Below are 21,932 nucleotides of genomic sequence, written 5' to 3'. Positions count from 1 at the left end.
TGAACAAAAGCCAGGTAGCAGAGTTTCATTCATTAGAAACTTGGCACGGAAGAGAGAAGTTGATGTGGGATTTGGAGAAGATGCTCCCCCCATTAGTGTTATAGCACGCTTATAGTAAGTGTTTATTTATTGCAGTAACTATAACAAGGAAATATGATCTTAACCTAGGGGCTAGAAAGATGGCTCAGCAGTTAAAAGTGAGAACTGTGTTTCCAGAGGACCTGAGTTCACTTCCTAGCATCACATGTGACCCACACTTTCCTGTAATTCCAGCTCCAGGAGATCTGACTTCCTCTTCTGAATTCTTCAGCTACACTCACATCTGTACATATCTGCATACAGACACACATATAGGCACATAATTATAAATAAATGTTTCTTAGAAATATATTAGCCCAACAGTGTGCGATTGTTAGAGGATATTAAATATTAAACTACATAGCAAAGGAAGAAATAAACACCGAGGACCTCCCAAAGAGGATTTTGCTTTAGAAAGTCGCTCCTTAAAATGTAATACTAGGGCTGGGACTATACCTTAGTAATAGAGTTCTTGTCTGATATGTGTGAAGTCCTAAGTTCAATTCCCAGCGCCTCCAAAAAACAACAACAACAACAAAAACAAAAAACAAAACGTGGGCATGTGTGTGGTGCGGTGTCATGCTAGGGATTTAACACAGGTATTCTAACTGCTCAAACTTAGTGTTCACAGGTAGCACACTAGAAATATATACAATGAAATATTAAGGGAGCAGGGAAATGAGCCAGAAAGATTATCCCAATTTATAAACAATCAGAAAATAAGCATAGGGACTAGGAAGTGAGGAGAGCATCAGCTGATTTGTAGGTATTCAAAGACCTTACCTTGTTTTTCTTCAGGATGTTACTCCTCTAACTGGTGTTCCAGAAGAGCACATCAAAACCAGAAAGGTCAGAATCTTTGTTCCTGCTCGCAATAACATGCAGTCTGGAGTAAACAACACGAAGAAATGGAAGATGGAGTTTGATACCAGAGAGAGATGGGAAAATCCTTTGATGGGTTGGGCATCAACGTGAGTACTTTGAATATTGTTTTTAGATTTTCTATTGAAAATATTGATTTTTTTCCTTTCTTTAAAGAAAATACTAATTTTTCTTATAGCTAATATGCTTGTAAAAATTCTTTTTAGTACAGCGAGGTTTCACTACAAGTGAAAATATGAAATATTTTATACATACATACATATATATCCCTTTATATATTTATAGATAAGTTCATATGTATGTGGCTTAGAACAGTAAACTTGCAGAAGTTCTGTTCTAGATATGTTGAGATGAGCATTGATAAATGGCATTCAAATATGACATTGGTCAGAAGTACTCTGGGAGTGAGATCAGTAATATTGACACTATCTTGTTTTTGTTTTGATGTGGTTTTTAGTATTTGGAGACAAGCTTTCCCTGTGTGGCCAGCCTAGAACTGGCTGTGCTGACCAGCCAGGCCTCAGTGTTTGCCCGCCTCCCCTCTGTCTTCTTAGTGCACCACCATGTCTTTTGATTAAAACAATACACCTGGATAACTCAAATCAGATATTAGCTAATTTGAGGAAAACTTATAATTTCCTGAGATCTTGTGATTAAGGTATAACAAATTATAAATTAATTTTTATAACATAGTAGAATAAATTTTAGAAGACACTTTTTTTTCCTATATCCAGGAGATTCCTTGTTAAATAGGCTTCCATTTTAGAAATTTCAATAGAATTATATTGGAAAAATATATAAAACATAGTTTCTGAGAGTTTTGATATTTTAAATTTTATGTTTCATGTAGTATATGGAGTCTTTTGTAACTCATGTATTTCCAAAGACCTAAGAATTTTAGAAGGAAACTTTTTGTTCATACACAGTGATTAAATGTTATGATCATGCTTGTGAATTCCATGGATTTTTGTATGGTCCTCTACCCCTGGGATTTACATATTAATGAATTTCCAGGAATATTCAGTAACAAATCCTTGTTATAATGCTGATACCTTATGTAGTCTAGTTTGTTTTTGGGGAAAACACTTTAGATAAAAATATTAGGGTCGTCAACATAGTGGCCAATAATGTATAATCTGTGTGTTTTGAAGGGGGGAGTCAAGAAGATAAGGAGTTTGAGGCCAGCTGGGGGGAGTCAAGAAGATAAGGAGTTTGAGGCCAGCTTGGATTAAAACAGTGTGATGCAGCTTTTATATTTGCTTAAAAATTTATCATTTACAAAATATATATCTTGGGCAGGAGAGATTGTTCAATAGTTAAGAACTCTTTATGAAGACCCAAGTTTGATTTCCAGCAATTAAACTGGATGGGTCACATTATCTAACTCCAGCTCCAGGGCAGTTTGAGACCTCTGGCTTTTGCTGACACCCTTATTTATGTGCACATACCTAAATACACACACACACACACACACACACACACACATACACACACACTTTAAAATAATAAAGATAAATCTTAAAATTTTACACCTCAAGTAAATGAATGACTTCATCTTAAATTTGATTCTCAATCTATCTATATTTTATCATAAAACATCTAATATTAGCATGTAGCATGATAGGAAAAATATTTAAATCCTAGGCAAATATTTTCGAGTCATCCACATCTTCAGCTTATAATTTTTTTAATAAGAGGACTACTTTATCTAACAAGGAGATGAAAGTGTTTGTTAAACAAATGCTTAGTACTTACAGACCATAGTTTAGTATACTGAAAGAGAAATGACCTACACTATTTTCAAAGACCACCATTTCCTCCTGTGGGTGATCTAGGCTTGATGGTTTTTCCCTAGTAGATTATACCTACAATGCAGATGGGATAATGTGGAGGATATAACAATGACCTAGTCTCAGTGGTGACAAAGTATGATGTGTGTACCCAGAAAAAGAATCTTTCTGTATGTTTCGAGGTTCTTTTTGACTTGTATTTACTACACAAATAGAAAAGGCCAAGATCCCTAGCGCAGGGCCATGCTAACAGAAAGGCACTTAGTTCTGCAGTTCCTGGGCCAGCGCTGTGATAGAAGCTTGGTCCCAACTATTTTTGCATGTCTTAGTGGAGGCAGATATGAGGCCTTGCTAGGAAAGTTGGCTTTGTGGCTAATGAATATAATTTTGGTTTTAAATATAGCGAATAAATATCATTTTTACCTATTTGTACTATTTTTTAAAAATTTGAAAGGCCACTTTCTAACATGTACCTTGATCTTTGTTTTTAAGATTTTAAAATCCACATTTTTAAATACGATGTTGACATTTTTTTTTATCTAAAGTGCAAGCTTCTTATGTTCTTTTAATTACCTGAATCTTTTAAATGTTAGAACTCAAAGGTAAAAGGTTTAGCTTTATGTAAACTCGGAAAATATTGTAAGATACAAAAATCATTACAAGTTTGGCCCAAGATTTATTCAGTATAAATCTCCTTAATCCAATAGGGCAACACAGTGGGGACCAGAATAAACAATTCCTTGTCATTTAGTAGTACAGCTAGTTGGTTATTAAACTCGTGTATTTCTTCTCTATTTATTGTGTCCATGTGCACGCGTGTGCATGTGTGGGTGCGTGTGTGTGCTCAGGTCACCAGGTTTGGCAGCAGCACCCTTCACCTACTGAGCTGTCTTGTTTCAGAGGTATCATCTATCATTTCCTTTCTAGAAGCAGCACGTATTTTGTTTCGCATCAAATGGACATGAAAGGCCATCTAATTTAGGCAGAAGTGTTCTTGAATTTTGATATTGCTAATTCTCTCATTGTCTAATTATCCACATAGTATGCTTGATCCTTAAGCCATAGTAACTAATTAATGTGGACATGATTCTTAGGTTTGCAGTTAGGTCTCTTGGCTGATCAGGAGTAAATTGTCTGTGCCGTTCCTTCTTCTAGCACTGTTTGGCTTTATTACATAGTCACCATTAACGTGTTTGGATCCTTTGGCTTGGTTTTGTAAATTCTTCAGTAAGTTATTGCCTCCTTCTCCTTATTGATTCTATGAGCAAGTAAATGAGTGCTTGCGTTTGTAGGTGGGAGTAATTTGAACACATGCAGTTCCTCTCCTGCCCTCTATCCACTATGGGGCACATACACTGTGGGATATCTCCACAGAAGAGAACTCAGTTAATACCGAATGCATCCTTGTGGATTTGTATTTTCAGTGCCTATGTGTGACTTCTTTTGGTCAAATTTGATGGTGTAAGCTGCAGGATCAGGAAGCTTGCTGATGACATTTTCATCCCCAGAAAGGAAGCTGATAGGGACAACACAGGGTAGAATGAGGCCATAAGCCCTCAAAATCTGCCCAGCATCCTGCTTCCTCCAGAAAGGCTCTACCTCCTGAAGGTTCCATAATTTCCCCAGACAGTGCTACCTACTGGTGACCACAGGTTCAAATACATGAATCTGTGGGGACATCTCTCATTCAAACCACATTTAGCATTCTTTGCTTATCAGAGGTCATTTAATAAGAATTCTCAGTGTAAGACGGATTTGTAGATATATTTTATGGAGTAATAACTGTTAAGTCAGGATTTCCTAGACATTTTTGACAACTTAATTTCTCTATATTTATGTTAAAACTCTAAATGTAAACAAAATTAACTCTTTAAAATTGAAAAAAAAGAAAAGAAAACCATAGATAAATGATGATGAAATCTTTTTATTATATAACCACATTGGGAAACTGTGTGTCTAATATCTTAGGACGTGTTTTGTCTATTTCCTTATATTTTTAAAGATAATTCTTTGGGGGCTGGAGAGATGACTTAGAGATTAAGGGCCCTGACTCCTCTTCCAGAGGTCTTGAGTTCAGTTCCCAGCAACCACACGGTGGCTCATAACCATCTGTAATGAGATCTAATGCCCTCTTCTGGCCTGCAAGCATATATGCAGGTAGAATGCTATATACATAATAAATAAATTAATCTTAAAAGAGAGAATCCTTTATGTGTTTTGTGACTGGTGTTTTTGCACAACATTGGATTTACAAAATTCATCTGTTTTCCTATCAAAGCAACACTGTGGTGGTTTTCAGTAGGAGTTTTTGTGTATAGTTCTGAAGTGAAGAATCTCATGTAGATCTTTTAAAGATGACTTCCTGATATACTACTTAACCCTTTAAGCACTAGTCATTGATTTATAGATACTTACATTGTGAAGTGTCAGTAATTATTAATTCTCTGCTCCTTACTACTCTTGAACTAATGGTAGCAGCTGGGTAGAGTTTTGTTCTGGTAGACAGTCTCAGAACTACTAGATTACCTGGAACTGGTACAGGATTGCTTTGTTTTCCTTGCTTAGTTGTGGTATGACTTAGTCCTGAAATCTGGTCTTTCTGGTTAAGAGGCAGAGTTTTTCTGACATTCCAGTGGAGAGCACAAGGTGCACAGAAAGTCCTGACTGGTTTTAGCCTGAAGTGGCTAGCTGCTGAGACTCCTGTTAGCCTTTCTCAGCCTTCCCAATTCTTGGACAGAGTGGATCTTCACTTCTCTACCGATGGCCTCCTTCCTTCACAGACTGCATGCTTGCCTGGCCAACTACATCGCTACAGCCCTAACCTTTTATCTTCAGATTTCTTGTGTTGACAAGCTGTACCTTTCTGCTTGATTTCTACATGTTCCTATGTGTCTGAACTACAGAATTCTTAGGGGGAATCTGTGAACTATTTTCCAAATGCAGTTCCTTTGGGATGGAAGGATTCTTTGTAGTTATTTCTGCTTTTGGTCTCTCTCATCTGTTTTTCTCTGTTTTGCCATGTTTGCATTTGTCAAGTAAGTTTCTGAGAGAGAAGATTCTTTACTAATTAGGCACCTCACTAGTTGAGAATTGAGGACATAGAGGATAAGAGTAAAAGAGATACAAAGATTGAAAGGCCTACAGTTGGAGAGGATAGGGTATGAGAGAGTTTATGGGAAAGATTGGTACTCAAAGTGAGCCAGCCATGCGATACGGTTGGATGCTAAGAGAGGAGTCACACAGAAGGAACAATTACACTGCTAGGAAATGTCGTACAGGTTGTATGTTCATAAAACAGTCTGATTTGGCTAGTAGGTTACTTATTCGGCAGCTAAGAAGAAGTCTGAAAAGGAGCCCTGATGATGCTTTACAGGTACTGAAATGGCGAGGACGTGGAAGCCACTGTGTGGACAGAGACTGTCTGAGCTGTGTGAACTGGCACTGACTTTTGGAAATTAGTAATAGGAAGATAAATCTGGTAACATGCTGAAAGGTGTGTTGGAACTGAATAAAGACAGAGAGATTAAGATCTTGGTAGCACCATAACCAGAAAGAACTAGGAAGTACAACTGAAGAAGAAGGGAACTGGCACCCCACGCTGAGAGAACGACTGCTCGTCACACTTGTACCATGTAACTTACATGTTCTCCATAAAGCTAAAGTAATGGGAGATCTGTCATCTTTCCCGGAAATGGAGTTCTGCTCCTGTCTTCTGAGGGTTTTTTCCCCCTATTTTCTTTTCTATTCTTATTCTGAACTAAGTGATTGTGCTTGTCAAAACATCAGATCACTCAGTCATATTTACATTGGCGCTTCTGAGGATAGTTTAACTGCCAGCTGAGAAATTATATGCACTTTGAAAAGGAGCATCAATACAAAATTATCATTTGCTTTTGGTATTAATATAACCAGCCAATATACGGTTTTTCTTTTCTTACAAGGGGAACTTATTACAGGAATGTATACAACTGTAAGACTCATAAAGGAATCCCAGAAAAGCAGCACAGTGCATGACCAGAGCATCAGCAGCAGTCGGAAGACTTCAGTGCAAGCTCCTTCCAGTGCTTGTTTGTATTTCAGAGCTTGCTGATGTCCAGTTTACTCAGAATATTTCTTCCTTTTTTCTTCTCAAGATTGAGTGGCATGTAGTGCGGACTGACATTAAGTTCTCTAGTGAAGCATGACTTTAAATTTTCAGTCCTCCTGCCTCCACACTAGAGTGCTGAAATTACAGGTGTATGCTTCCCATATCCCATTTAACTCAGTTCTGGGGATTAACTAGGAGACATCTAGGCAAGGACTTCACCAGCTAAGCTATATCCTTAGCCCTTTACTTCCATATTTGTGAACAAAGTTTCACAGAATGTTATTTTCATTTCTGAGAGATTTACATTAAACATTTGTAGCAAACATGGTTCTATAAACATAACAATAACAGCAGCATCTTGGAAACAGGTATTGTAAAAAGTCTGTATGGATTTGTAAACTAACAATACCATTCTAAATTGAAGAGCGCAGTTGGATGTTAAGTCTTCAAATGTTTGTTTTTGTTTGAAGTAGACGTCTACCTTTGAGAATAGGTGTTGTCTTTTTGAGGATTCAATATGAATGCTTTTTAACTGCAATGGGTTAACATCCCAGGCAAACCATTATAAATAGAACATGTCACAAGTTAATGTGGTTCCTATAGAATGTGGAGTTGAACAACATGGCTGTTTACCACTGTGGTCCAACAGGGCTCACTGCTTCATTGCTTTTGCTCAGCATTCGAGTGAACATTAAATTTGAAAACAGCTAGGTGATAAAGCTCACACCTTTAACTCCACCACTAGAGAGGCAGAAGCCGGCACAGCAGAACCCTGTGAGTTCCAGGCCAGTCAGGGCTACACAGAGAAAGCTTGTCTTGAAAAAAAAAAAAAAAAGCAAGTGAAGGAGAGGAAGAAAGAAAATCATTTTCTTGGACCAATGAACTGACTGGCTTGTTGGGTAAAAATCAACTACTACAAGTTGTCCTGTGATTTCCACATGTGTATTGTGGTATGCGTGTACACATGCATGCAACACAAACACATACATACACACATATACATAGACAACACAAAGTTATACATACATTAAGATGTTTTAAAGGAAAGGCTGTTTTGAATGCATACTGCTCCATCATCATCATAAGTTTGAAAATTTTAAGCGAACCGATCATAAACTGGTGTCTGCACTGGCAATTCTACCAGTCAGTAATTTCTTGACATCGAAAGGTCAGTTTGGGTCTCTTCTGGATTTTTGTTAATTCAAAGCTTTAGGTGTCATTTTTATTCAGAGATTATTACAGATAAATGATTCTGTCATAATTTGCTTGATAGTGTAGCAACTGTGTTTGTTGTGTTTAAGGCACTGACTGTCTTGCAGCCTTGCAGCCAAAGGTTCATATTGAATCATGGGAATTCTTTCCTCTAGGGCCGATCCCCTCTCCAACATGGTTCTCACCTTCAGTGCCAAAGAAGATGCGGTTGCCTTTGCAGAAAAGCATGGTAAGGCTCAGCCACCTACCTTCTCTCCCTCCCTCCCTCCCTCCCTCCCTCCCTCCTTTTTAAGTCAAAATAAGGTTTTATGTTCTTAACCTTAAAATCACTTAAAATATGAAATTTGGACAGATACTTAGCTGGACAACACCAAGCCAGCGTTTGATCCCGGAACCCCCATGGCAGGAAGAACTAACATCTCCACAGTGTACTTTGACCTGTGCATGAATGCTGCAGTGTAAATGTGAATGCACAGTAAATAAATATAAAGAAAACATTTTTTAAAGTGTTAAATATAGAATTTGAGCTGGAAAAAAACTTTGTTTCTAACACAGTAGTTTTTAGACTTGTTTGTTTTTCTCTACATCAAAATTTCTCCCTTCCCTGATCACAAAATATAAAATGGAATGTCCAGTGTTAACATCAAAGACCAAATTTGAAAAAGAAACGGAGGATAAGGTCACTGGCTCACATTGTGTTTCTGAGTCTGCAAAAGTTCCTAATGCTTAGTCAGCTAAAACCTAATTGCATATATCATGAGGTGGTCTGTTCCAGTGTTACCATTTCACTGTAAAGTTCTTCTTTTGATCTAAAAGTCTAATGCCTATTATTCTACCTAATAGCCTATTAATTACTAGAAGCTAGTTATTATCATGTTCATCTTAAACTTCCCTTTAAGCTTAAATGTCTACGTTGTCTCCTTTAGCAGATGTGACAGGTCTAATACCAAACATAATCTCAGCAGTACGTGATATTTATGCAGCATAAGAATACGTAGACGTAGGCCGGAGAGATGGCACAGCTGTTAAAGGCTAGGCTCACAACCAAAAATATAAGAATATGTGGAAGAGGGGTTGGGGATTTAGCTCAGTGGTAGAGCGCTTGCCTAGGAAGCGCAAGGCCCTGGGTTCGGTCCCCAGCTCCGAAAAAAAAGAACCAAAAAAAAAAAAAAAAGAATATGTGGAAGCTCTTAGAAAAGTAGTTTATGGTAATCTTGCTATAAACAAAATTTAAAAGTTCTCTTTAAAAACCATCTCCTGCTAAATAAGCTAATATACTGTGGTGGAAAGGAGGCACTGAGGCCAGAGCAGTCTATATCCATTTTGAAATTATGTGTTTAATTCCATTTTCATAGTTAAGAGTACTTATCAGGGGGGTTGGGGATTTAGCTCAGTGGTAGAGCGCTTGTTTAGTGAGCACAAGGCCCTGGGTTCGGTCCCCAGCTCCGGGAAAAAAAAAAAAAAAAAAAAAAAAAAGAAAGAGTACTTATCAGGGGCTGGAGAAATGGCTTAGTGGTTAGGAATGCTGTCTACTCTTCCAGAGAACCTAGGTTCAATTCCTAGCATACACATCGTAGCTCAGCTGTCTGTAACTCATACATGTGGTATCCAGATATATTTATATATCTATATATGTATGACGGCAATTCCATAAAAATTTAAAATAGTACATACGAAGTGAGAATATCCAGTGTTTACCTGAAATATAGGTAATTGGTAGTGATTGTCTCTAACCTCAATCAATTTGTATCTCTTATATTTAAAATGTACTACTCTGTATCTGTACCAAATCATAGTTTGACAATACATGCGTTGATGTGGCTTTTCTTGGGAGACATGTAAGCCAATGGCTGTTTCCCAGATAAGACACCAACGACAGACCAAAGAAGCCATTCCACCCAAGTCTACTTTAGCGGACTAGTGAGTGTATTGCATGGGTGACTCCAAGTTAGCTATTGTCATTAAAAAGCCTGGTGATGTCTCACAGAAGCTGTTTCTCTGGTGCTGACCGCCTGCTTTAGGCAGCCCCACTACACAGCCTCCTTTCACCAGCAACTCTTCTCTCCTCAGTTACCTCAGTGAGGAGTCTGTGAGCCTCACGGCGTCCTGCCTTGCTGCCTTTCCTCAGTTTACGGTTCCTGAGCTTCCTCGCCCCTCCACCCTCCCCCAGGGTGGAACAGTTGAATTTAAAGGAAATAGCTTGACAGTGTGTCATGAACTCTCCCAAGCTTAATATAGAAAGTTTAATGCAGCTAGGCCTCAATATATATTTGTCGTCTAGGAATGAGATGATATTATCCTTAAGTACATTGTTAGTTGTGTTCTCTGCTCCATTGGATGTAAGGATGTGAAGGTACTGGAGATGTTTTCTAGAATACTTGTCGTACTTCCTCATTTATATGACATAGCCTGTGATAAAAGGCTAGAGTCAGGTTCTGGGAGTAAACAGGGTCACAGCCAAGCATGTGCTAAGCATCCCTGGGTTTAAAGCCAGACCAACGGTATTTGAAACCATGGCTGGTCATTGTGACTTTGTACCATGTTTCTGTTCCCATATGTAAAATGAGAGCTGCTGGAGGATTAAATAAGTTAATAAAGTGCAAAGTGATTAAATTGGATCTGACACATCATGCATAAAAGTACATAAATATATTTTGTTAGTAATAAACCAAAAACTTTTCTTCAAAAAGGTTTAAGTATACTTTCCTTGGACACTTTTTGGCCAAGTTCTAAATTCCTTACATATGAAATTGTTGACTGCATAACCATATTACTACTTTGATTCAAGATAGCATTGTAAAATATTTCTGTGTTTTAATTAAACAGTTCTATTAATGTTTCCCATCCTTTTAGCCTTCTGTACTTCATGTCTCACACCTTGCAAATTACTCATCTGGGCTTTGAATCATGAGTTCAATAACAGGAAATCTAATTAAAGTGCTAAATCCCTGGCTAGTCTTTCTCTAAGAGGTCACAAGGCATATATGACTGCGGTTGCTATGTGAATTACAGGTGTGAAGTAGACACTACAATTGAAATCAGTTCATTTTCTAATTTGATTTACTTCCCCAGGAAAGACCGTTGGTTAGTCAAAGTCAGTAGGAAGTGTAACTTGAGAAAACTCAGCAAATACTGACTTAGAAAACCCGACTCAGGGTGGATCGACATTCTTAGTCTGCAGCACTGCAGAGCTGAGTCCCTGTTTCTCTCAGCACCTTCACAAAGCCTGACACATACAGATTTATACCCTGTACCCAGTGAAATTGAGGACTCTTTGGTCTCAGGAATTGAAAGCTACACTGAGTTTTACATAATACCATGCTCTGTTCACTGTGGCACTGTGATCACTGCGGGCCTTAACATTTAGCATTCTTTAGCTTACTTTAAGTAGGTAGGCCCTGCTTTCTCAGGTTCAGTGGAAGCAAGGTATCTTAGTCACTGCCCTTTTGCTGTGAAGGACATCTTCACAGGTGCTGGTCAGGGCAGCATTTATAAAAGAAAGCATTTAAGAGTGAGCTTACAATTTCAGCCATTCAGTCTGTTACTATCATGGCAGGAGCATGGCGCCAGGCATGGTGCTGGAGGAGAAACCAAGAGAGTTACATCCTGAGCTGCAGGCAGAGAGAGAGAGAGAGAGAGACAGAGAGAGAGAGAGAGAGAGAGAGAGAGAGAGAGAGAGAGAGAGAGAGACAGAGAGACAGAGAGAGACAGAGAGAGACAGAGAGAGACACAGAGAGACACAGAGAGAGACAGACAGACAGAGACAGAGACACAGAGAGAGAGAGACAGGCAGAGAGAGAGAGAGAGAGAGAGAGAAAGAAAGAGACACACAGAGAGAGACAAAGACAGACACTGCCTGGGCTGGACTTTTGAAACCTCAAAGCCCCACCCTGCAGAGACACACTTCCTCCATAAGGCCATACCTCCTAATCCTTCTATCAGTTTCTCTGACTAAGCATTCAACTATATGAACCTATAGCGGCCATTTTTATTCAAACCACCATACAAGGGCTAAGTAAATGACTTAAAGGGTTACAGAATCCTGAGAGCATGAAAAATCTTTCTCAAGTTCCCCAGACATATAAATAAACCTTCCTTTCTCCCATACCTAACATCATTTTATTGGGAGTTAATGCTATTATAAATTAGGTGAACCAATATCTGACTTACCAAAAGTAGGACAATGAAATGCTTCAAGCAGATGGGGTGTCATATACCTTTAGTCTCTGTTCATGGAAGGCTTGAGGCAGGAAGATGAGAAGTTCAAGGCTATCCAGCTACATGAGAACCTATCACAAAACAAACAAAACAAAACAAAAAGGAAAAAGAAGGTAGGTAGGAGGAAAAGTTCCAAAGCACTAACACATAAAGAATGCTAGATTAAGAGGTAGCAACTAGCAGTTCCTTCCACATTGTCTTGCCACCCAGGTTAGCTTAACCAATTATACATCATCAGTACACTTGGTCTTTAATACACATTGTTTTCATCTCTAAATGAGAAGGTGGGTTGGATGGGGCCAGCCCGTGACCCCATTATCTTCTCTGCAGGGAAATGTGTTTGTGTTGGTAAAGGTGACTCTATTGAAAGTAAAATCTTCAACGGCTCTACACTTACGGGTAGTATATGCATACTTTATGGTAGTGCCAGAAGTCAGAGGCCAAGATAGAATTGTCAGAAAACAAAAAGATAATTTATATACTCAGAATATTCTGAAAACAGTATATTTTTTTTAGTTTTTCCATTTCCCCAATATCTAAATGTTCGATTTTTAAAAAGAGAAGTCATGGTTGTCATTTCCTTGCATAAAGTTATTTGTACAGAGTAAGTTCAATGAGGAGTAAAGTTTTCAGTTTTGCTTACTTTCTAGACATGTTTGGAGATGGTCTCTGTTGTCTTCTGAAAGCTCAGGTAATGAATGTCCTCAAGGCCGAGGTTAATAGAGTATTCATGAACAGTCATCATCCTTACTTATTGCACAAGACTGAGGTGAGAGACATTAAATAGCATTAGGTAGCAAGGTTGCTTATTAACAACTTGAACAATGATATTTAAGAAGTCATGGGCCAGTGAGATAAGCACTGGGAACCTGAATTTAAGCCCTGGATGACACAGCAGAAGAAAGAACTCATCCAGATGTGTACACAAAATTAATAAGTAAAAGTGAATTAAGTCACATTCATTTATATATGGGCCATGATGGCTTACTTTTAGGACAGTTGAGTTGTAGGAATAGTAATTGTATGGGCCTGAAAGCCTGAAAATAATTACCACTTGTTCTGTGACAGAAAGTATTAGCCGACCTCTAGTTGGTCACTTATTTTTGAGGTTCAGAGGATCCTACCAAGGGATCCTGTATATACCAGGCAAGTACCCTACCCACTGACTCAGCTCCCAGACCCTAACCCTTTCCCTCTTCTTCCCCAGTTCCATTTCCCATTCCTTCTAACTTTTAAAAGAACTTTTTAAAAGATTTTTTTCTTTGTTTTGGAAATTAAAAGATAATTATTTTTTACTTTCCTTCATCCCTCCTGTTTTACCTTCTTCTTCCTCTGTCAAAAGCACACTCTGCCTTTTTCCCCAACAATTTATTTACATATATGTAAAAATATGCATACATGCAAGTCTCTATTATGTTACTTGTATGTTTATGCTTTCAGAGCTGACCCTTGGTACTGAATGACTAATTAGGGAACCCTTCTCCCACTCTCATCATCCCTTAGTTGCCTGGAGTTCTTTGTCTAAGATTTCCCCCTATAATGAATGCCAATGATGGTTGAGGTCATTCTCCTTCAGGCCTTCCTAAGCAGTCATGGCATTAAGACTTCATAGGTATTGGCTTCCCTGATGTTATTAGGAGACACTCTTACACTACAGACATCCCGTTTCTCTGACTGAACGTGTTTCTATGGCCTTTTTCCTGGAAAGCAGGTGTAGACATTGTGCTGTAGAAGGGTCAGTTGTGGTTTTTTATGATGGTCTCCACCTATCGCAGACATGTTTTCTCGCTGCAGGATGACAACCGCACTCACCTGTGGGTATAGGATAAATCTTTACAGTGTAGTTAGGGATTATGCTGATTTAGTAAAGTGTTAGTTGTAGGTTCTTTCCAAGACCCACGACTTTACCTTGAGTAGTTGACTAGCTTTCCAGTTTCATTCATGGTTTCAATCTTTTTTTTTTTCTCTTATCATTTCTTTTATTTAAAAATAAATTTAAAATAAAATTGTATAGTGGCAAAATAATTTTAAATTAAAATCTCCTACTGAAAGCCAACAGAGGTACATCTTATGGAGGGGAAGACTTTGCTGCCATTAGAAACGCTTAAGCCAAGGAAAGGCGATGTGGTTCTAAACACGGTCTCACTGGAATTCATGGTTTCAATCTTATTGAGCAGGCCTCAAATCCAATTAAAGAGGTGTTGGTTACCCCAAGTTCTTTGACCTTTTACTGTGATTTTTCCTTTATAGCTCTTGCCATATAGTTGTGTATTTCAATTTTTTGCACTGCAGTTGTTCAGGCACTCCATTATCTGTCAGAGCTGTGTGACCATGCTCTAGGGTTAAATCATTATGTAAGGGCGTAGTAGTCCTACCTTTAATGTGTTCAACACATAATTGGTGAATTTAAATTAATGTTATTAGTGAATTATTTTCCAAGTCAGTTACTTTCCAGAAAACATGTTGATCTATAAATTATTTTCCATATCATTTAAACTTTTCTTTGTCATTTTAATTCACTATTGCTTGTGTCTAACAATAGAACTGTTAAATTTTTCGGATTAGCAATTCGAAGGAAAAGAAACTATAGAAAGATGACTATCAATTTCTTATGTTCTTAAATTATTTAATAAATGTGTATGGATGTTTTGTCTATGTGTATGTCTGTACCAATATGTGTCATGTGCTATTGGAGATGCTGCTACTGGGGTTATAGATGGTTGTGAGCCACCGTGTGGGGGCTGGGAGTTGTACCTGGGTCCTCTAGAAGAGCAGCTCTTAGTCACTGAACCATCACTCAAACTCAGTTTCTTATATACAGGCAAAGGCAATTTCTCTTCCTCTTAAAGTCTGATAAGTGAGTAATTGAAAATAAAGCAGACAAATGTGAGACTATGGAAAGGCTGGAAAGTTAACAAGATTTTGTCTTGTAAGATGTAGAAAGGAGTAAAAGTTTGGGCCTGGAGCATGGGAGCAGCTTACATAAACATGACGGAGGAAAATCATGGTGAACACTGTCTTATTCAGAACTTTAAAACCGTCTTTGTGTGCATGAGTGTGATGTGCTGATGTGGGTATGGTAGTGAGAGGACAGCATGGGCTTCACTTTCTCCTCCCTCTGTGGTTCTGGAGATGGCACTGGGGTTGGCATGCTTTGTGGCAAGCATCCTTAGCTCTTGAGCCTTCTCACAGCCCAGATTGCTTTAAGCTTTCAAGTAGCCTCTCTTAGAACACTTAATAGGAACATCTCTGAGCAAAGTGAGCCGCTCATCTCTCGCCCCTTCTCCTGTGATGAAAAGCTCTTTGACAGCTGCATTCTCTTTTATGAGCATTTAGTCGGTCTGTTGCATAGCTTTTGGTTGCTATAACAAAATACCTAACCTTACCAAATTGAAAGTGACACAGGGTCGGGCAGTGGTGCTCACACCTTTAGTCCCAGCCCTTGGTAGGCAGAGACAGGCAGATCTTGTGAGTTTGAAAACAGCCTGGTCTACTTAGTGAGTTCCAGGACAGCCAGGACTATGTAAAAACCCTGCCTCAAACATACACGCAGACACATGGAGTATATTTAAGAATGATAGATCCTTTCATGGGGAATCAAGGTCTAGAAACTTGACCACCACCCACACCAAAACTGCCCAGATCCAGTGGCCTTAATGTTAATTCATAAATTTAAAGAATGAGACTTCAGGACCGCCAAGGGTGAGTTTTAGAAGATACACTATAGACTTATAAGTGGGAGCTAAAGACCAAAAAAAAAAAAAAAAAAAAAAAAACCAGTGGAAGAGTGTGAGGCAGGAGATAGGCCTCCATTGGGCTTCACCGCCTTGGAGTTAATGAGGCTTTACCAGGTGGAGGGAAGAGTGGTGTGTGTGTGTCTATGTGTCTGTTCATGTCTGTTTGTGTCTGTGGGTGAGTGCATGTCTATACATGCATGCCCCTATGTGTATCTGTGTCTGTGTCTGTGTGCCTATGTGGGTGGGGTGCATGAGATGACAAGCCCAGTTCCTTTCAGGTGCTGGTGTGCTGTGCGGGTGTGCCTTGCTGTAGAGTTTCTGCCAGGTCTTGAGGACAGTTTCCAGGAATGGGATATTCTCTCTTAGGGGAGAAAAGATAAGAAAATACCAGACCCCACTCCTGACATCTTCCAGCCTCTGACAAGGACTGGGCTGCCCACACACTCAAGGACATTTCAAGAATTTAGCCAAGAAAGAAACTGGTCACTTTTCTTTGTGGTCTTTTCACCCTGAACTGCCTAGTGAGTTTCTGTGCCATGTTCCCATCACAGTAGAAAAGATTTTACTCTGACTTCTTGTTTGAGAAGTTTCAGTCTGCAGCTGCTTGGCCCTCGCTTTGGGGCAGAACATCTTGTCTGGAGAGGACTTTGTGGAGGCAGCTGTAGGCTTGACCCGGCAGTGCCTCAAGCAGAAAAAGAGAGGGAGGCCTCCAGTCACACAGCTTCCTACATCAGACCCTGCTTCTCCCAGTGGTGCCACCCCTCTGTGACAGCCTTTTAGGGACAGTTAAGTTTAAACCTTAACAGTCAGATAAAGAGAATGCAGCAAAAGCTCCCTGGGGGAAAGAAGGACCAGAAACAGGAAGGTGGGAGAAGGCCATTGGCTGACTGAAGAACCAGTCTTGTAGACACCGCTTTCAGAGCCACAGTGCATACATCTCAGTGTTGTAAAATTCGCTCCAGACAGAATGCTTTTCTGTCAAACTAGTGTGGAGTTTATCCTGAAGTTTTAAGACCAATCACCCTGAAGTATATATCCTGAAGTTTTCTGCAATATACTTCAAGGTTGAAATATATTGCAGCATTCTTAAAAATCCTTTGATATTGTTGGCATTGTTTCCAAACTCTATGTGATCCTTGTTCTAAAGTCTTACTTTTGTAAGTGTTCTGAAATGTGAAGAAAGCCTGCGGTCAGTCATGGCATCCCTACTCTGTGAAGCCTGCACACAGTGTTAGGCCTCGAAGATTACTCTAGATCCACACTGAGCATATGGGAGTGACCACCACTCAGTGTCCTGCTTAGAATTGTGCTGTTATTAATTTAAAATACTCACTAGATTTTAAAGATTTAATGTGGAAAAAAAACTTTAATAGTTTTTATCATGTGTTAATATTTTAAATTCTTTGGGCTAAGTAGCTCAATCAAACTAATTTTCATTCATGGATTTAGTGTGACTACTAAAAGATGAAATATGTTCTACACATTTCCACTGGACACCACAGCCATTAGCAGTACATAGGATATATATTGTATCTATATTCTAAATCTTTCACCAGCCTACATTTTAGAATGTATATGAGAAACAAGAAGAAATTGCCTATTTTAATTTAACAAATAAAAGTATTATATCAGAATGCTGTCTCACCTGAGACTGAAAGAAATTTGCTTCCTCCATCCAGTTGCTAATTCCAAGGTGTCTGTCCCTGCTCCTCTCTCCCACCATGCCTCACTCCTCACTTGTACTGGAAGGCCGGCTTCCCACATTTGGGCAGTGAGACGTGAGGCCAAGTGGCACTTACTCAGCCCTCTTGCTCGTGCTCATCCTTCACACCTCCAACTCTCATAATCCCCTAATTTACAATCCAAGTGAAGAAAATACAAAGACCCCCCATTGTCTTTTGGCCTTAATGCCACATCCTATACCCCTGGCTCTGTGTGTGTCCCAAAGGAACTCGGCCAGATAACCTTGTTTGTGAAAAGGGGGCAGAGGCTGAGGCCTCCTCTGAAATGCAGATGAACCTTCCTTCAGCTCTTTGTGGGCTGGAAAGACCAACCTTTCTCACCCTGGTGGCTTTTGTCTTTCCCTGTGCTCTGTGAAAGCTAGGCTGGAGGAAGCTACCTCATGGAGAGAGGAAGTAGGAGACAGCTGTGGAAAACTGGGATGGTGAAGACCTAAAATCTACTTGCATTTACATGCTAATCAAAACCAGAAATGGCTTTTCTCCGTCTCGTTTGATCTGATTTGGAACTTTGTGACTCTTCTTTGGTATGGCATTTTACCCCCCTGTGTTTTTCCCCATTGTTGTTAGCTGTAAAAGTCTTTGAAATTTTCAAAATGAAGGTTTTCCTCTGGAATAAGAGAACCCAACAAGCTGTGAAACTGCTTTGTGTTCTTGGTGGGTCTGTTGGTAGAGAAAACCTACCTTTGAAGATACAGGTCAAAGCAGGAAGAAATCTAGCCTACGGTTTTGAATGTTCACACAAAACCCAGCTTCCTGGCAAAGGGAATCAAGAGAGAACTGTGTACTGAGTGGAGTGTGGGTGGAATGATGGAAGATGCTCCACATAGTATTACAGAGACGCCATTACGTGAACTTCCATATTCACCACACAGAAGGAAGTCAAAAGTCAAGGCAGATTACATTCAAGGGGGGACTGTTACAGATTTTTTCTTTTGTTTTATTCTTTGTTTTGTTTTTGTTGAGATGCAGTCTTAGCACAGGATGGTCTAAACTCTTTTTAAAACCTGGGCCTCCTGGCTCAGGCACATATGTGCTGAATTATATGCATGCAACACCATGACCACAACAACTTCTAGGTTCTGTGTCTGGCCTTTTGGGGTGCAGGAGGGGGCACAAGAAAAGGAGGGGCGGGTGGGAAGTTAAAGTCCTGCACTTCAGGGCAGTATTTACCTGCTCCAGGAATCTCTCTGTGGAGACAAGGATGTAGGAAGCATTGAAGTTACAGAACAGCAAGTGAAGTTTGGTGTCAGGTAAATGACTGTAGATTTCCAAAGTAATGTTTGTTAACCTAGAAGAAATGAGTTACAAGCTAAGAAGGAGTTTTTTTGCGTGTTTTGTTGTTCTTGCTGCTATTGTTTGGGGGTTTTGTTGGTTTGTTTGTTAAAGTTTTCTGCTGTTAAGCAAAACAAAACAAAGACTTTGATAGATGGAAATGGATCAGGTGACCACTTAACAAATCTCTAGGAACTTAACATTTCATGCAGCTGAGGACTAAGAAGACAATACTTGGGAGGCATACAGTTATGAATAAGAAGAGGAGCTAAGCCTAGGCAAGAAAGATTGTGAACTGCCAAGATGGCTGGCTGCCGCCACCTCCTCCTCCTCCTCCTCCTCCTTCTCCTCCCCCTCCCCCTCCTGCTCCCCCTCCTCCTGACATAACAAAAACCTGGCAGCTTCAAGCCAAGGCCTTGAGGTTCTTACTTGTCTCTGGACAGCAGACCCCAGTGCACAGAGGTCAGGCCAAGACAAGTTACACAATAGCTGTGGGCCAGTCAACAAACCTGTCTTTCTTCAAACCAGCCAACCCTAGATTAGGAGAGGGGAGGAAAACTCTTCAGACATTTAAAACCCAGCCCTGAAAAAGAGATTTGATTTTTGGCTTCCCAAAACCCACTCCCCATGCCCACTCCCCACTTTTGGGAGAGTCTGATGCATGCTTGTGTGTCGTCACCCTCATAAACACCTATCTTCACCTGCTGGTTCTGTCTGCTCCTATTGGCAGTGTTTAAGATTGCTTTCCTGTTACCGGTTGTGCTTGAGATTTTTCCTACCTTTTAATTCTTCATTGGCAGAAAAAATGCACTCAATTAATACTCCTAGACTGAAAGACAACAGACGTGCCTGTTTCCATAACCGTTTTTTTTTTTTTTTTTTTATTAACTTGAGTATTTCTTATATACATTTCGAGTGTTATTCCCTTTCCCGGTTTCCGGGCAAACATCCCCCTCCCCCCTCCCCTTCGTTATGGGTGTTCCCCTCCCCATCCTCCCCCCATTGCCGCCCTCCCCCCAACAGTCTAGTTCACTGGGGGTTCAGTCTCAGCAGGACCCAGGGCTTCCCCTTCCACTGGTGCTCTTACTAGGATATTCATTGCTACCTATGAGGTCAGAGTCCAGGGTCAGTCCATGTATAGTCTTTAGGTAGTGGCTTAGTCCCTGGAAGCTCTGGTTGCTTGGCATTGTTGTTCATAAGGGGTCTTGAGCCCCTTCAAGCTCTTCCAGTTCTTTCTCTGATTCCTTCAACCGGGGTCCTATTCTCAATTCAGTGGTTTGCTGCTGGCATTCGCCTCTGTGTTTGTTGTATTCTGGCTGTGTCTCTCGGGAGAGATCTACATCCGGCTCCTGTCAGCCTGCACTTCTTTGCTTCATCCATCTTGTCTAATTGGATGGCTGTATATGCATGGGCCACATGTGGGGCAGGCTCTGAATGGGTGTTCCTTCTGTGTCTGTTTTAATCTTTGCCTCCCTATTCCCTGCCAAGGATATTCTTGTTCCCCTTTTAAAGAAGAAGTGAAGCATTCACATTTTGATCATCCGTCTTGAGTTTCATTTGTTCTAGGCATCTGGGGTAATTCAAGCATTTGGGCTAATAGCCACTTATCAATGAGTGCATACCATGTGTGTTTTTCTGTGATTGGGTTACCTCACTCAGGATGATATTTTCCAGTTCCGACCATTTGCCTATGAATTTCATAAAGTCATTGTTTTTGATAGCTGAGTAATATTCCATTGTGTAGATGTACCACATTTTCTGTATGCATTCCTCTGTTGAAGGGCATCTGGGTTCTTTCCAGCTTCTGGCTATTATAAATAAGGCTGCTATGAACATAGTGGAGCACGTGTCTTTTTTATATGTTGGGGCATCTTTTGGGTATATGCCCAAGAGAGGTATAGCTGGATCCTCAGGCAGTTCAATGTCCAATTTTCTGAGGAACCTCCAGACTGATTTCCAGAATGGTTGTACCAGTCTGCAACCCCACCAACAATGGAGGAGTGTTCCTCTTTCTCCACATCCTCGCCAGCATCTGCTGTCACCTGAGTTTTTGATCTTAGCCATTCTCACTGGTGTGAGGTGAAATCTCAGAGTTGTTTTGATTTGCATTTCCCTTATGACTAAAGATGCTGAACATTTCTTTAGGTGTTTCTCAGCCATTCGGCATTCCTCAGCTGTGAATTGTTTGTTTAGCTCTGAACCCCATTTTTTAATAGGGTTATTTGTCTCCCTGCGGTCTAACTTCTTGAGTTCTTTGTATATTTTGGATATAAGGCCTCTATCTGTTGTAGGATTGGTAAAGATCTTTTCCCAATCTGTTGGTTGCCGTTTTGTCCTAACCACAGTGTCCTTTGCCTTACAGAAGCTTTGCAGTTTTATGAGATCCCATTTGTCGATTCTTGATCTTAGAGCATAAGCCATTGGTGTTTTGTTCAGGAAATTTTCTCCAGTGCCCATGTGTTCAAGGTTCTTCCCCACTTTTTCTTCTATTAGTTTGAGTGTATCTGGTTTGATGTGGAGGTCCTTGATCCACTTGGACTTAAGCTTTGTACAGGGTGATAAGCATGGATCGATCTGCATTCTTCTACATGTTGACCTCCAGTTGAACCAGCACCATTTGCTGAAAATGCTATCTTTTTTCCATTTGATGGTTTTGGCTCCTTTGTCAAAAATCAAGTGCCCATAGGTGTGTGGGTTCATTTCTGGGTCTTCAATTCTGTTCCATTGGTCTATCTGTCTGTCTCTGTACCAATACCATGCAGTTTTTATCACTAGTGCTCTGTAATACTGCTTGGGTTCAGGGATAGTGATTCCCCCTGAAGTCCTTTTATTGTTGAGGATAGTTTTAGCTATCCTGGGTTTTTTGTTATTCCAGATGAATTTGCAAATTGTTCTGTCTAACTCTTTGAAGAAT

General features: G+C 39.9%; 1 protein-coding gene across 1 annotated transcript in view; it reads left to right on the top strand.

Moving 5' to 3' along the window:
- Positions 1–21,932, top strand: part of Ndufs4 (NADH:ubiquinone oxidoreductase subunit S4) — a 110,495-nt gene that overhangs the window by 78,360 nt on the left and 10,203 nt on the right. The window contains exons 3-4 of the mRNA NM_001025146.1: positions 877–1,049; positions 8,205–8,278. Coding sequence (NP_001020317.1) covers positions 877–1,049; positions 8,205–8,278 — 247 coding nt within the window. The remainder of the gene's footprint in view (positions 1–876; positions 1,050–8,204; positions 8,279–21,932) is intronic.

Source organism: Rattus norvegicus, chromosome 2, assembly GCF_036323735.1.
Source record: "Rattus norvegicus strain BN/NHsdMcwi chromosome 2, GRCr8, whole genome shotgun sequence".
Classification (NCBI taxonomy): Eukaryota; Metazoa; Chordata; class Mammalia; order Rodentia; family Muridae; genus Rattus; species Rattus norvegicus.
The sequence above is the reverse complement of the archived record's forward strand: the minus strand, read 5'-3'. Positions and strand labels throughout refer to the sequence as shown.